Here is a 17,600-nt window from a genome sequence, read left to right as displayed (position 1 = left end):
TCAGCACTGAGTATAAGTACCCCAGCTAGCGTCCAATCACAGCAAGCTTTACATGTATGTAACGCGCAGCTAGCCAATGCGGAGGGTGCTTGTTCTGTCGTAATGTCCCTCATGTTCTCAGGGTGGTGCTACAGGGTCGCGAGTAGAGGGGGCGGGGCCTCTTCTATTACAGCTCTGTTCCCTATAGAGGGAGCCGAGCGCGTGTAGAACAGAAATAAGCGGGCCTGACTTGTAGTGTATGATGGAAGGGGAGCGATAGGATTGTTTTACAAGGGACTGCATGGAGGAGGCTGCGGGAAGGGAGTCATATATTTGCATGGGCTGAAAAGGAGGCTTTTTTTTTTACATTGTGAGCCCCATATATAGCAGGTGGAGGAAATCCATATAAACTCGGGGAGAGCATACAAACCCTTGGCGGGAGTTGAACCCAGGACACCAGCATTGCAAGATTGTAATGCTAACCACTGAACTACCGTGTTGCTCTGGGAAAGTGATGTTTTATATGGAACTGTATATTGCAGCATCTGGGGGATTTTATTGATGTTTAAGGGCTAGTTCACACGGGGGCAATAAGGCAAATTTTGACAGCAGATTCCACCTCAAAATATGCCTCCATACAATGGTGGTCTATGGAGACTGCTAGCTTTTTTTTTTTTTTGTAATGCTAGCAGCTTTTTTTTTTCTGCTAGCAGAAAGAAAAAAGAAGCGACGTTACTTTTCATCAGACGGATTCTGCCTGAGGAAAGCAATAAAAGTGAATGGGAGGCAAAAAACCACGACCGGAAACGGATAGCGTTTTTTGGGGGTTTTTTTACAGTTCATTCACTTTAGGGGAGGGGAAAACCGCCTGGAGTTTTCTGATGCAGTTTTTACCAAAAAACGCCTCAAGGTCAAAAAACCGCTTCTTAATTAAGAAGCGTTTTTTTTTTCAGGACCAAAATAAGCCAGGTGGTTTTTACGTGTGAACTAGCCCAGGTGGTATAGGAATTGTTGACATCGAGGGAGAGAGGGTCTTTTGGGTGCTGCTAGCATCTAAAGGGCGGCAGGGGTTCTTTGGGGTACTGCTGGCATCTAAGGAGGGCCGGGTGGTCTTTGGGGTACTACTGGCATCTAAGGGGTCAGGGGATCTTTGGAGTACTGCTGGCGTCTAAGGGGGCAGGGGGTCTTTGGGATACTGCTGGCATCTAAAGTGGGCAGGGGTCCTTTGGGGTATTGATGGCATCTAAGGGGGCAGGGATTCTTTGGGTATTGCTGGCATATAAGGGGGGGAAAGGGTTCTTTGGGGAACTGCTGGCATCTAAGGGGGGTCTTTGCTGGCATCTAAGGGGTCAGGGGTTCTTTGGGGTACTGTGGGCATCTAAAGGAGGGCAGGGGGTCTTTGGGGTTCTGCTGGTAATTGAAGGAGGTGCAGGGGTCCTTGGGATGCTGCTGGCATCTGAAGAAGGACAGGGATCCTTGGAGTGCAGCTGGCATCTGAAGGGGAGGCAAGGGTACTTGATATGTTGCTGGCATAAAGGGGAGGCCCCTGGGTGCTTCTGGTATCTGAAGGGTCCTTCTGGAATATAAGGTGGCAGGAAACCTTGTGGTGCTTCTGGCAATTAAAGGGGGGCATTGGACTTTGAGGTGCTGTTGACATCTAAGGGGGGGGGGGGGGGTGCTGCCGGCATGGCTAGGCAACACAGGGTCCCTGGGGTTCTTGCTTCTAAAGGGCAGCGGTCCTTGGGGTGCTGTTGGTATTGAAGGGGGATGCTGCTGAAATAGATAGGGGGCAGGGTTCCATGGTGTGTTTCTGGCAACTAAAGGAGGTGGAGACACGAGTGCCATTTGTGTCTAAATATGGGGGTATGCCTCCTTGGGGGTGTTGCTGGCATCTAATGGGGGGCAGGGGTGTTGCTGGCATCTGAAGGAGGGCATGAGTCCCTGGGGTGATGCTAGCATATAAGGGGGCAGGGGTCCTTGGGATGCTGCTGGCATGTGTCAGAGGTCATGGGTCTTGGGGTGCTCCTGGCAACTGAAGGAGAGCAGGGGTCCGTGGGGTATTGCTGGCATCTGAAGGAGGGTAGGGATCCTCAAGGTGCTGCTGGTATAATGGGGGAGGTCCTTGGGGTGCTGCTGGCATCTAAGGAGTATGCTGCTGGCATAGATAGGGGTCAGGTGTCCCTGGTGTGCTTCTGGCAACTAAAAGGGGTGGAAACATGGGTCCCTAGGGTGACATTGGCATCTATTTATGCGGGCATGCGTCCTTGGTGTGCTTCGGGCATCTACAGGGGGGAGGGGGTCCTTGGGATGCTGCTGGCATCTAAAGGGGGAGCAAGGGTCCCTGGATTGCCTCTTGCATGTAATAGGGGGCAGGGTCCCTTTGGGGCTGCTGCTTGTATCTGTGTGGGATCCCATGGGTATTGACTTTGTGTGTTGGGTTCCCTGGATACTTCTTGTGTGTGAGAGGGAGTTCTGGAGGTGGCCCCAGTGCACTGTCACCTGTGTGCTTGTTTGGAGGTCCCTAGGATGCTACCTGTGTGTGTGAGGGGGTGTTGGTAGTGGTCCCCTGGGTACTTCTTTATGTGGTGGAGGGTCCAAGGGGCGCTGCTCTGTAGTTTGTGGGTTCCTTGGGTACTGCATTCACGTAAGTGGGGGGAGAGGGAGTCCAGCAATGCTGCCTATGTGTGGGTGAGGGGTTTTGGTTTGCCCTGAGATGCTGCCACCTATGTGTTGGGGTGCTGCCTGCTGTGGGGGATGGGGGGCTGCCTTCTGTATTCTGAGAGGAGCTTGATGGGCTGCTGCCTGTGTGTTCAGAGCCTGCATCTGTGTGCTAGGGTCTCCCTCCGGTGCCTGGGGATTGCCGTCTGTGTACTGTTGTGATCCGGATCCTGGGAGCTGCCACCTGTGTGCTTGGGGTTCCGATCCCTAGGGACTTCCCTCTGTGCCTTGGGAAGAGGTGTCCCTCATAGGTTGCTGTCTTTATGTTAGTGGGGGGTGCTGCTTGTGTATGAGGGGAGGCTGTGAGTGTCCATCCATGAGGTGCTGCTATCATTGTGGAGGGAGGGGGTAAGGTCCCTGGGGGGTTGTCATCTGTGTGCTGGTGGAGAGGGTTCCCTGGGGAGTGTCACTTTTCTAGTGTGTGTGGAGTCCCTGAGGTGTTGCTGCATGTGTGGAAGAGGGGGGGGAGGTTGTGCTTCGGTGTAAGCAAAGTAGTGGATCTGTGTAAATTACGTGGCTCTGGTTGTATAACGCAGGGATGCTGAAGTTATAACATACAGTAGTGCCCATGTTAAATGTATTTCCACTCCTGCATTATAAATAGAATGGCCCCACATCCTACTGCCCCACCTTTTGATGTCCAGGGTGTGCACTGTATGTATAAACAATGTGCACTGTTCACTCTCTAACCTTGCAATGATCATTAGCACCAAACTGAAGCTCATTGCTGTATAAAGAGATTACCCACAATGCAGGGATTCCTTCAGAGCAGGAGGAGTCCCTGCACTAGAAGGGGACCAATCCTAGATATAACCTGTCTGTGTGTCATGACCGAGTGTAAACCGTTGACTGTGACACCTGCACTTAGGTTTAGTTGTGGTCAAGTTGATGGACATTCACATGGAGTAAAGTGGCGCTGATTCTGCCACGATAACTCGTGGCAGATTCAGTGCTGATAAAAAGACTTTCATTGACTTCAATGGATTCTGCGCGGAAAACGGAACCCATTGAAGTCAATGGGAGTCTTTATATCAGCACTGATTTTGCCGCGAGTTGTGGCAGAATCAGCGCCGCTTTACTCCGTGTGAATGCCCCCTTAGGACTGCAATTAACCCTTTCTAGTGCATGAGTTAGCAACTCTTAACAAATGTTAGGGCCACTATACTCTCTCTGACTTCCTGACCAAGCTTGATTTTTCAAAACTGACATGTGTCACTTTATGTGGCAATAACTTTGGAACGCTTTAACTTACCAAAGTGATTTTAAGATTGTTTTTTCGTAACGCATTGTACTTCATGTTAGTGGTAAATTTTGGTTGATATGTTTTGTGTTTAATTATGAAAAAATTGGAAATTTGGCGGAAATTTTGAAAAATATGCATTTTATAAAGTTTGAAATGATGTACATTACATACAGATAGTCAGACCGCCAAAATTATATCATAAATCTCATGTCCCAGATCTCTGCTTTATGTCGGCATCAAACTTTAGTCACCCTTTTAATTTTTACGGACATTATAAGATTTACAAGTGAAACAACAATATTCAAAATTTTCAAGAAATTTCCAAAACCCATTTTTTAAGGGACTAATCCAGTTATGAAGGCGTTTTGAAAGAGCCTTGTATTAAAGCCCCCCATAAATCACCCCATTTTCAAAACTGCACCCCTTAAATAAGCCAAAACAACATATACCTAGTAATTTAACCCTATAAGTGCTTAACAGGAATTAATACAAAATGGAGGTGAAATTTTCAAATTTGAATTTATTTTACTAATATTTTCGTTTAGCCCTAGAATTTGCACATTCACAAGGGGTTAAAGGAGAAAACGCATCCCACAATTTGTTAGGCAAGTTCTCCCGACTACCATAGTACCCCACTTGTGGGTGTAAACTAATATATGGACGCACAGCGAGACGCAGGAGAGAAGGCGCGCCAAAGAGCTTTTAGAGGGCAGATCTGGCTGTGATCAGTTTCAGGAACCATGTCGCATTTACAAAGCCCTTGAGGTGTCAAAACAGTGGAAACCTCTAGAAAGTGACCCCGTTTTGAAAACCGCACCCCTCAAAGAATTTATCAAGTGATGTAGTGAGCATTAGTAACCCCGAAGTGAATGTGTAAGCTGTGCGGAGTAAATTGGGCACACCAAATCCCATTCTATTTTCCCACTAGCTCCTATGACACAGACGGGGAAGAGGGGCATTCTGGGGGATCAGCGCTGGTGTATTCTCTCTCATAAGCTCTAAATATGGGGTGTCCCCTGAAAACGCTCACACCGCTTACACATTTCCTTCTAGTCGCAGCCACTTATGTCCTAATGATTTGGCGACTTTTGGGGTTTTTGTCTTCACATTGTACAAGGTAGATTTTTATTTTCTGGCAATGTGGCCATATGAGGGCTTGGTGTTTGCGGTATTAGATGTACTTTTCAATGCCACCATTTTGGGGCCTGTAACTTATTGACTACATTTTATTAACTCTTTCTGGGTGGGATGTAAAAAGAAACATCAATTCTGGCATTGCTTTTTAGCATTTTTTTTTCCCGTGCAGCGTACAGCATAAGTAACATGTTACCTTTATTCTGCGGGTCGGTACAGTTACGGTGATACCTCATTTATATGATTTTTTAATGCGTTGCTATTTGTGCAGAATAGAATTCAATTGAGGGAAAAAAATCTATTGTTTTTGCATCGCCATCTTCTGAAAGGCATAACGTTTTTATTTTTCGCTAGACAGAGCTGGTTGAGGGCTTATTTTTTGCGGGAAGACCTTCTTTTTATTGGTACCATTTTGGTTTTCATCTGACCATTTGATTACTTTTTATTGAACATTTTGTAAGGGAAAGGTGAATAATCATTATTTTGTGCGGTTTTCTACGTTTTTTTTTTACGCCGTTCGCCGTTCGGGTTAAATACTGCTTTAATTTTATTGTTCAGGTTATTACGGACGCGGTGATACCAAATATGTAATGTTTTTTTCTATTTTTCTTTATTTTACATAATAAAACATTTTATATGGGGAAAAAGGGTCTTTATTTATTTCTATTTTATTTTAAACTTATTTAAACTTTTTTATTTTTACTTTTTTCAAACTTTTTTTTTCTGTCCCCATGGGGGATTGAAGCAGTGATCGGCTGATCACTGCTTCAATAGATATACGCTGCAATACACGTGTTACACGTGTATTGCATTGTATAGGAAGCTGTCAGCCTGTGTAGACGCACAGGCTGACAGCTTCATTTACGGCAGGATCAGCCAGGTGCGAGGACGGGGTAAGTGAAGGGGCAGACCCGGGGTCACTGATCAGACCCCGGGCTGCCCCCTACGAACACCGGCACCCCCCGAAACCGGCACCATATTACACTGTAACCCCGGAGGTGCCGGTGGTCATGTTGATCACCGGCATCTCAGGGGTTAACACCCGCGATCGGATCCGGTTCCGACCGCGGGTGTTACGGGGCATTGTCAGCCGTGTATTATGGCTGACACCCGCTGTGCATGGTGCGCACACAGTTTCTGTGTGCGCACCATGCATCCGCAGTAATAGTACGGCGGTTTGCGGGAAGCCCTTCCCAGCAGCGCCGTACTATTATGGCGAATGTCGGGAAGGGGTTAAAGAGGACCTTTCATCAGATCGGGCACATGCAGTTTTATATACTGCTGGAAAGCTAACAGTGCGCTGAATTCAGCGCACTATTGGCTTTCCCGATCTGTGCCCGGTGTAAAGCGCTATCGGTCCCGGTACCATAGCGCTTTACAGTCAGAAGGGCGTTTCTAACAGTTAGCCAGGGACGCCCTTCTGCCCAGCAGTGCCTATCGCACTGTGCTGTGTGAGCGGGGCGGAACACCCCCTCCCTCTCCTGATAATACTCGTCTATGGACGAGCTGTGTGAGCAGAGGGAGGGGGCGTTCCACCCCTCTCACACTGTACAGCGTGATAGGCGCTGCTGGGCAGAAGGGCTTCCCTGGCTAACTGTCAGAAACGCCCTTCTGACACTAAAGCGCTACGGTCCCGAGACCGATAGCGCTTTACACCGGGCACAGATCGGGAAAGCCGATAGTGCGCTGATTTCAGCGCACTGTCAGCTTTCCAGCAGTATATAAAACTGCATGTGCCCGATCTCATGAAAGGTCCTCCTTAAAGAGGACCTTTCACTACTTTTGGGCACATGCAGTGTTATATACTGCTGGAAAGCTGACAGTGCGCTGAATTCAGCGCACTGTCGGCTTTCCCGATCCGTGCCCGGTGTAAAGCGCTATCGGTCCCGGGACCGTAGCGCTTTAGTGTCAGAAGGGCGTTTCTGACCATTAGCCAGAGACGTCCTTCTGCCTCGCGGCGCCTATCGCGCTGTACTGTGGAGCAGGGAGGAACGCCCCCTCCCTCTGCTCACAGTGCTCGTCCATAGACGAGTGTTATCAGGAGCGGGAGGGGGAAGTTCCTCCCTGCTCCACAGTACAGCGCGATAGGCGCCGCGAGGCAGAAGGGCGTCCCTGGCTAATGGTCAGAAACGCCCTTCTGACACTAAAGCGCTACGGTCCCGGGACCGATAGCGCTTTACACCGGGCACGGATCGGGAAAGCCGACAGTGCGCTGAATTCAGCGCACTGTCGGCTTTCTGGCAGTATATAACACTGCATGTGCCCAAAAGTGGTGAAAGGTCCTCTTTAAGGAACATTAGAGCTGCTATACTATATTAGTATAGCAAGTAAAAGGACCAGCAACTCAGATTCCATATGAATCTGGTAATAAGGAACTGCGCTCCCATTCTTGTTAGGTAAATACGTTTTTATTGGCAACAAACTCACACAACGCGTTTCGGGCGTCTAACTACGCCCTTTTTGAGGTGCAATAGTTTCTGATAGAATCCAGACATGGGTAAGAGAGGACTACACGTCCACAATAGCGTGTAGTGATCACCACCGCACATGGAATGGAATGAAAATAAAGTGCATTGACACTGAATGCACTTTATTTTCATTCCATTCCATGTGCGGTGGTGATCACTACACGCAGATGCGAACGAGCATTGAGCTGTATTCACCAGTGAGTCCCCAGACCTGTAGTCAGTGAGTCCATCCAAGTGATTGAATTACCCAAGAAGAGGTTAATCACAAGCTTGACATGACTGTGGTTAAGGCTAAGGCCCCATGTAGCACCTGCAGCAAAAAAGCGCTGTTGGAAAAGCGTCAACGCATCGCGGTTCTTCCTATGGCACTTTGCACAGGTTTCCTTTGCAGAATTTCTTCTTCAATTATACCAATAGGGAAACCGCTGGTGTTTTCGTAGGTATAATTGACATTCTGTGATTTCCAAAACCATGACAGTTTTGTAAATTGCAGCATGTCCGCTGCATATATTTTACTGCAAAATGGGGATGAGATTCGCGTTTTTTTCTGCCACGTTTCTACCATGCCATTTAAGTGATGTGGGGCGCATTCCTCAAGGAGTTATCGACTTTCTCAGGATAGGCCATCAATATTTGACCTACAGGAGGACCCCAATACATGAAACCCCTGGAGATCTCTGGTACAGAAACTGTAATGGGGCTGCGCTGCGGTACCTACATGTGATCCTAGCTTTATGCTAGTAACCCCATCACATGAGATGCTATTGGCTGATTTATTCCATGAGAGCAGGTAATACTAGACCGGGATAGGTGAGTAGGATCATGGGGGGGGGGTTATATTTGGCTTTAATAGATTACCATTTTAACCCCTGCCAGGTGTTTAACACAGTAGACTATAGCCGCCGAGAGTCTACATTAACCCCTCCAGCGCCTCGGTCAAACCTGACTGAGGTGCCATTTTCCCTGTGATCGCTGGCACCCGGAGTAAGCTATGACAGTTACGTTGCTTGTGAAGGCCCCCGGCCTGTCATTCTATTGCTTCTATTGCTGGCTACGCTAGGTAGCCAGCAATAGAAGCGCCGGTATTTTGAAATGCATTAGCATTAGTTACCAGACCCCCTGGTGTTCAAGACCCTTAGGAGGTCTAACAAATGCAAAAAAAAGTTTTAAAAAAAATATAAAAAAATATGAAAACTATTAAAAGTTCAAATCACCCCCCCTTTCCATAGAACACATATAAAAGTAGTTAAATACTGTGAAACATATACATGTTAGGTATCCCTGTGTCTGAAATCGCCCGCTCTACAAATCTATAAAAATATTTTTCCTGTGAGGTAAACGCCATAGCAGGAAAAAAAGTCAAACGTGCCAAACCGCCGTTTTTTTCACTGTTTTGCCTCTGATAAAAATTTGAATAAAACGTGATCAAAGCAATACCAATACCCCAAAATGGTATAACTAAAAAGTACACACGGCCCTGCAAAAAAAAAGATCCCCTGTGCATCCCTGTACACGGAAGTATAAAAAAGTTACGGGTGTCAGAATATAGTGACTTTTAGGAAAAAAATTTTTAGCACAGTTTTGGATTATTTGTTAAGGGGTTAAAATGTAAATAAAACCATATAAATTTGGTATCGTACCGAAATAGAATACAGGTGATGTCATTTTGGCTGCACAGTGAACGCTGTAAAACCGAAGCCTGTAAGAAAGTCGCAGAAATGCTTTTTTTTTTCTTCAAATCCACCCCATTCTGATTTTTTTTTCCAGCTTCCCAGTACATTGTACAGAATAATTAATGGTAGCATCATGAAGAAAAATTTGTCCCGCAAACATTAAGACCTCATATGGCTCTGAGAGCAGAAAAATAAAAAAGTTATGGGGTTTGGAAGGAGGGGAGTCAAAAATGAAAAACGAAAATCGAAATATGTTGTCGGCGGGAGGGGGTTAAATAAAATGGTTAATGAGGATTGTGTGGATGGTTTTATTTCAATAATTTTTTTTTTTTTTTTTTTTTAAATGTCTGTTTGTTTTAGTAATTTTACTGTAGATGAAGCTTATTATAAGATATAGGCCCTATACTGACCAACCTGTACAGAATACACTGAGAGACCATGAACCTACCTGTAGCAACTCTGTTCTAGTCAGGTCTGTAGTGAGACAGCGAGAATGGAGTTGTGTAAGGAGGACCTACCTATAGCAACTACAGAATATACCGAGACCATGAACCTACCTATAGTAACTACAGAATATACCCAGACCATGAACCTACCTATAGTAACTACAGAATATACCGAGACTATGAACCTACCTATAGTAACTACAGAATATACCCAGACCATGAACCTACCTATAGTAACTACAGAATATACCGAGACCATGAACCTACCTATAGTAACTACAGAATATACCCAGACCATGAACCTACCTATAGTAACTACAGAATATACCCAGACCATGAACCTACCTATAGTAACTACAGAATATACCGAGACCATGAACCTACCTATAGTAACTACAGAATATACCGAGACCATGAACCTACCTATAGTAACTACAGAATATACCGAGACCATGAACCTACCTATAGTAACTACAGAATATACCCAGACCATGAACCTACCTATAGTAACTACAGAATAGACCGAGACTATGAACCTACCTATAGTAACTACAGAATATACCCAGACCATGAACCTACCTATAGTAACTACAGAATATACCGAGACCATGAACCTACCTATAGTAACTACAGAATATACCGAGACCATGAACCTACCTATAGTAACTACAGAATATACCGAGACCATGAACCTACCTATAGTAACTACAGAAGACACCGAGACTATGAACCTACCTATAGTAACTACAGAATATACCGAGACCATGAACCTACCTATAGTAACTACAGAATATACCCAGACCATGAACCTACCTATAGTAACTACAGAATATACCCAGACCATGAACCTACCTATAGTAACTACAGAATATACCCAGACCATGAACCTACCTATAGTAACTACAGAATATACCCAGACCATGAACCTACCTATAGTAACTACAGAATATACCGAGACCATGAACCTACCTATAGTAACTACAGAATATACCCAGACCATGAACCTACCTATAGTAACTACAGAATATACCCAGACCATGAACCTACCTATAGTAACTACAGAAGACACCGAGACTATGAACCTACCTATAGTAACTACAGAATATACCGAGACCATGAACCTACCTATAGTAACTACAGAATATACCGAGACCATGAACCTACCTATAGTAACTACAGAATATACCGAGACCATGAACCTACCTATAGTAACTACAGAATATACCCAGACTATGAACCTACCTATAGTAACTACAGAATATACCGAGACCATGAACCTACCTATAGTAACTACAGAAGACACCGAGACTATGAACCTACCTATAGTAACTACAGAATATACCGAGACCATGAACCTACCTATAGTAACTACAGAATATACCCAGACCATGAACCTACCTATAGTAACTACAGAATATACCCAGACCATGAACCTACCTATAGTAACTACAGAATATACCGAGACTATGAACCTACCTATAGTAACTACAGAATATACCCAGACCATGAACCTACCTATAGTAACTACAGAATATACCGAGACCATGAACCTACCTATAGTAACTACAGAATATACCCAGACCATGAACCTACCTATAGTAACTACAGAATATACCCAGACCATGAACCTACCTATAGTAACTACAGAATATACCGAGACCATGAACCTACCTATAGTAACTACAGAATATACCGAGACCATGAACCTACCTATAGTAACTACAGAATATACCCAGACCATGAACCTACCTATAGTAACTACAGAATAGACCGAGACTATGAACCTACCTATAGTAACTACAGAATATACCCAGACCATGAACCTACCTATAGTAACTACAGAATATACCGAGACCATGAACCTACCTATAGTAACTACAGAAGACACCGAGACTATGAACCTACCTATAGTAACTACAGAATATACCGAGACCATGAACCTACCTATAGTAACTACAGAATATACCCAGACCATGAACCTACCTATAGTAACTACAGAATATACCCAGACCATGAACCTACCTATAGTAACTACAGAATATACCCAGACCATGAACCTACCTATAGTAACTACAGAATATACCCAGACCATGAACCTACCTATAGTAACTACAGAATATACCGAGAACATGAACCTACCTATAGTAACTACAGAATATACCCAGACCATGAACCTACCTATAGTAACTACAGAATATACCGAGACCATGAACCTACCTATAGTAACTACAGAAGACACCGAGACTATGAACCTACCTATAGTAACTACAGAATATACCGAGACCATGAACCTACCTATAGTAACTACAGAATATACCGAGACCATGAACCTACCTATAGTAACTACAGAATATACCGAGACCATGAACCTACCTATAGTAACTACAGAATATACCCAGACTATGAACCTACCTATAGTAACTACAGAATATACCGAGACCATGAACCTACCTATAGTAACTACAGAAGACACCGAGACTATGAACCTACCTATAGTAACTACAGAATATACCGAGACCATGAACCTACCTATAGTAACTACAGAATATACCCAGACCATGAACCTACCTATAGTAACTACAGAATATACCCAGACAATGAACCTACCTATAGTAACTACAGAATATACCCAGACCATGAACCTACCTATAGTAACTACAGAATATACCCAGACCATGAACCTACCTATAGTAACTACAGAATATACCCAGACCATGAACCTACCTATAGTAACTACAGAATATACCGAGACCATGAACCTACCTATAGTAACTACAGAATATACCCAGACCATGAACCTACCTATAGTAACTACAGAATATACCGAGACCATGAACCTACCTATAGTAACTACAGAAGACACCGAGACTATGAACCTACCTATAGTAACTACAGAATATACCGAGACCATGAACCTACCTATAGTAACTACAGAATATACCGAGACCATGAACCTACCTATAGTAACTACAGAATATACCGAGACCATGAACCTACCTATAGTAACTACAGAATATACCCAGACTATGAACCTACCTATAGTAACTACAGAATATACCCAGACCATGAACCTACCTATAGTAACTACAGAATATACCGAGACCATGAACCTACCTATAGTAACTACAGAATATACCGAGACCATGAACCTACCTATAGTAACTACAGAATATACCCAGACCATGAACCTACCTATAGTAACTACAGAATATACCGAGACCATGAACCTACCTATAGTAACTACAGAATATACCCAGACCATGAACCTACCTATAGTAACTACAGAATATACCCAGACTATGAACCTACCTATAGTAACTACAGAATATACCCAGACCATGAACCTACCTATAGTAACTACAGAATATACCGAGACCATGAACCTACCTATAGTAACTACAGAATATACCGAGACCATGAACCTACCTATAGTAACTACAGAATATACCCAGACTATGAACCTACCTATAGTAACTACAGAATATACCGAGACCATGAACCTACCTGCAGTAACTATATACTGATCTATCAGGCGCACAGTGATATGTCAATATTTACCGTATATACTCGAGTATAAGCCTACCCGAGTATAAGCCGAGGCCCCTAATTTTACCATAAAAAACTGGGAAAACTTATTGACTCGAGGATAAGCCGAGGGGGGGAAATGCAGCAGCTACTTGAAAATTTCAAAAATTAAAATGGTCGGAGTTTTTGGGTGCAGTAGTTGCTGGGTGCTGGGGAAGGGGAGGGGAGGTTTTGGTTGTCTATCTGCCCCTTCCTTGAGCTTGAGGACTGGGGTTCCCCCCCCCCCACTTGGAACTCAGCCTGGCTGAATATAGGATATCTGCAGTACTCCTATTAACCCCTTCCCGACAGAACAGGAGCACTTCAGATCCCCTATATTCAGTAGAGCGGGCACTTTCAGACACAGGATACCTAATGTGTATGTGTTTTGCAGTAATTTTGTATGTATTCTAGGGAAAGGAGTGATTTAGAACTTTCATTTATTTTATTATAATTCTTTTTAAAGCTACTTATTTTTTTCACTACTTTATGGGAGAGTCTATACATTACTATTGTGGCTGGTCATGGATTTATTTATTTTTTTATTTGCTTGTCTCGAGTATAAGCCTAGGGGGGATTTTTCAGCACAAAAATTGTGCTTAAAAATCTCGGCTTATACTGTTTGTGGGTTTGTGTGTTTGGATGTTCGGATGTTTGTTACTCAATCACAGACAAACGGCTGAATGGATTTGGGTGAAATTTCACACACACCTACATATTTCCCACGAAAGTGCAATAGGCTACTTTAAATGTGGGTCACTCACCCCAAATCGCCACCGTCACCCTCCAAAGACACCTCCGGGCTCGGCTATAGAAGCTGGCATTCTGCCAGCGCTGGTCTGTCCATGCTCCTCCTATTGGTGCAGGGAAGGCTGTGGGCGGGCTATAGAGCCATTGCTGCGGCACCATAGGTTGGGGGCTGAATGTGGGCGTGCCGATTCACCAAGGACAAAGTGAGGAAGATGGCGGCCGCTCACAGGATCCCGGAGCCGCAGCTATACCACGCTGCCTACACACATCGCGGAGGAGAAGGAGAAGGCTGCTGCACCCCACACTACACATACAGATCAGTGCAGGTTCCGGGGGAGGGGGCGTCCCGGGGGGGAGGAGGTGTCCCCAGCTTCAGTTCCCCCCCTACATCGTCCCCCGTGTAGTAGCTCTCACCTTTGGCTCTCTCCTCTGCTCCTGTGTCTCCTCCGCCCCACACACTTCTCCTGCTGCCTGTCTGTGTCCTGTATGAAGCACAGCGAGGTCCGGCGTCTGGTTGCTATGACGCCGGGCCTGCTCTGCTACATAAACGCCACAGGGACCGGCAGGAGCAGTGTGTGCAGGCAGCCAGCAGAGGAGAGAGACAAAGTTGAGAGATACTACACGGGGACGATGTAGGGGGTGGGGGCAGGGATGGGGGAACATGAGACTGGGGGGCAGAGATGTGGGGGCAAGACACTGGGGGCACATGAAGTGAACTGGGGGCAGAGAAGGGGGGACAAGACCCTGGGGGCAGAGATGTGGGGGACAAGATACTGGGGGCAAAGATGGGGGGGGACAAGACCCTGGGGGCGGAGATGTGGGGGACAAGATACTGGGGGCAGAGATGGGGGGGACAAGGTACTAGGTGCAGAGATGGGGGGACAAGATACCGGGGGCAGAGATGGGGGGGAAGATACTGGGGGCAGAGATAGGGGGGGACAACATACTGGGGGCCGAGATGGGGGGGACAAGATACTGTGGGCAGAGATGGGGGGGGGGACAAGATACTGGGGGCAGAGATGGGGGGGACATGAAGCTGGGGGCAGAGATGGGGGGGACAACATACTGGGGGCCGAGATGGGGGGGACAAGATACTGTGGGCAGAGATGGGGGGGAGGACAAGATACTGGGGGCAGGCCCGCTCTGGCCACAAGTGTTGGGGCCCACGGGCCGCGCTGCAGGTGGTTTGCGCAGGCATCAGGGGGCCGCCGACGAAGTTGCGGGTTATAGCTAGTACATATATGTCAACATATATTGTCAACAAGAGCAGGAGACAACTGCTAAAAATGTGCCGGAGCCTAGGTCTATACATAATGAACGGACGTTCCCTCAACTACTTCAGAGACCTCTACAAAAACATCCCTGAAGAAGACATAACCCCAGAACAGCAACAGATAATTACCAAACTGAGGAATATGGAGAAAGTCATCAAGGACTTTCAGAACCCTCTGGACTCACCAATCACCATAAAAGACATACAAGAAAGAATCGCCCAGATGAAAAGCAAACCAAAAATACCAACAGATGATGACCAAGGCCCAAATAAAGGTGACGACAGAGGCAAACAGAGAGCGGTACATTGAAGAATGGAGAAACGAAATAAATAACTCCAAAAAACTCACCGTGTACCAATCCCTACAAAGGGACTACACCATGGCCACCTACCTGGAGAGAATACGCCACCCCAAACACAGACAGACCCTGAGCCGGTACAGACTGAGCGCCCACAACCTGGAGATGGAGATGGGGCGACACAGGCAGACGTACAAGCCACGGGAGAACAGACTGTGCCAGCACTGTGACCAGGGGGCCCTAGAAGACGAGGCCCATTTCCTGCTACACTGCACCAAATACTCAACTGTGAGGGCCGTCTACTATCAAAGACTCTCTGCCCACATCCCAGACTTCACATCTGCAGACGAGAAGAGGAAACTCTACATCCTACTGGGAGAAGAAGAGGCCACTGTGGAGATCGCTGCCCAATACGTGGCAAGCTGTCACCAAACAAGAGGAAGATGAGACTCCATGGACTACCAAACCACCCACCCACAAAAGACCACTAAGCCCCCCCATCACCCCTCTACCCCACACATCCCAAACAAGATCGATGAGACCCTAAGGACACTCAAACCCCCAACCCACGCACCCCGTACCCATCCCCCTCCACCCCCCCCCCCCCCCAACCTCCCAAATATTTGTTTCTTCGGCAATGCTAATAAAGTTCATTTGACTATATATATTTATAAATTCATGAGTGCCATATGTATATATGTCCAGGAGTGTGGTTTTCCTATATTCTTATTGATAACCATGTATGATATGACATTATATATATTTTGTCCCCCTTTTGGCAGTTAGGGATCCTCCCTATAGAAACTCCCCTCTAGCTGCTCCTGTAGTGAGGTGATTAGATTGGAGTTTCTGTTGGCAGCTCCTGTAAGTAACTCCATTCTAGTCACCTCAGTACTGAACAGTCTACATTAGAGTTGCTCTTGGTAGATCCTCCCTCCATTGTAGACGGGTCACTATTGAGGTGACTAGAGGGAGGACATACCAGGAACACCTCCATTCTAGTCACCTCAGTAATGAACAGTCTACATTAGAGTTGCTCTTGGTAGATCCTCCCTCCATTGTAGACGGGTCACTAGTGAGGTGACTAGAGGGAGGACATACCAGGAACACCTCCATTCTAGTCACCTCAGTAATGAACAGTCTACATTAGAGTTGCTCTTGGTAGATCCTCCCTCCATTGTAGACGGGTCACTAGTGAGGTGACTAGAGGGAGGACATACCAGGAACACCTCCACTCTAGACGCAACAGATTTCCTACAGTCTCTTGACTTCCGGGTACACAGGACAGTGTGGGTGAGACAAAGTGAGCGCCGCCCCCAGTCGCAGCCACACAGCATAGACATTGCAGGTGTACAAACATGGCGGCCCCGAGGAGGGGCTTAGGGAGGAGGAGCCGTCCGCTTTAACCCCTCCCGATACTTCTTCCTACCGACTGACCTGCCGGGGCCGGCGGAGGAGAGGAGCCCCGGGACTATGGAGAGTAACAAGGATGAAGCTGATCGCTGTCTGCAAATTGGGAAGGCGGCGCTGCAGGACGGGGACCGAGAAAAAGCCCGGAAATTTCTCTGCAAAGCGGAGCGGCTGTACCCGAGCACCGAAGCCCGAGGTGAGTAGAGATGAGAGAGGCCTGCGGTGTGTGGCAGCTTCTGGCAGGACATGTCAGTGGGTACATATAGAATGTATATAGTGTAGAGGTCATACGTGTGCAGCAGGACATGGCCTCAGCAGCATCCTATGTAAACACTATCCCACCTCTAGCCATCAGCACCTAGCTAGCACCGTAGTGGACGTGCATTTCCTATCTCACTATTACGTAATGTCACCAGCTCTTCCATATGTTACAGGCCTGGCACGTATGGCTGCCCACTAGTCATCTATGATCTTTCCATAAGCACTACAGGACCACCCACTCTATTCTCACTCTTATTAGCTGGGGGGAGGCCAGTGATCCTCTAGTCTTGTGGTTGGGGGGATTTCCAGAGATTGCCTAAAGATCCAGAATTGATCACATACCCAGTAGATGGGTCTGTAATGCCCTGGACAGTGGACCACT

The 17,600-nt window shown here is 46.3% G+C and overlaps 1 protein-coding gene across 1 annotated transcript in view; it reads left to right on the top strand.

Moving 5' to 3' along the window:
• The first annotated feature begins 16,959 nt into the window (after positions 1-16,959).
• Positions 16,960-17,600, top strand: part of DNAJB14 (DnaJ heat shock protein family (Hsp40) member B14) — a 31,422-nt gene continuing 30,781 nt past the window's right edge. The window contains exon 1 of the mRNA XM_075285854.1: positions 16,960-17,153. Coding sequence (XP_075141955.1) covers positions 17,021-17,153 — 133 coding nt within the window. The 5' untranslated portion in view covers positions 16,960-17,020. The remainder of the gene's footprint in view (positions 17,154-17,600) is intronic.

Source organism: Leptodactylus fuscus, chromosome 1 (genome assembly GCF_031893055.1).
Source record: "Leptodactylus fuscus isolate aLepFus1 chromosome 1, aLepFus1.hap2, whole genome shotgun sequence".
NCBI classification, from domain to species: domain Eukaryota; kingdom Metazoa; phylum Chordata; class Amphibia; order Anura; family Leptodactylidae; genus Leptodactylus; species Leptodactylus fuscus.
Note: the sequence above shows the minus strand (reverse complement) of the source record. Positions and strands in the feature narration are given on the sequence as shown.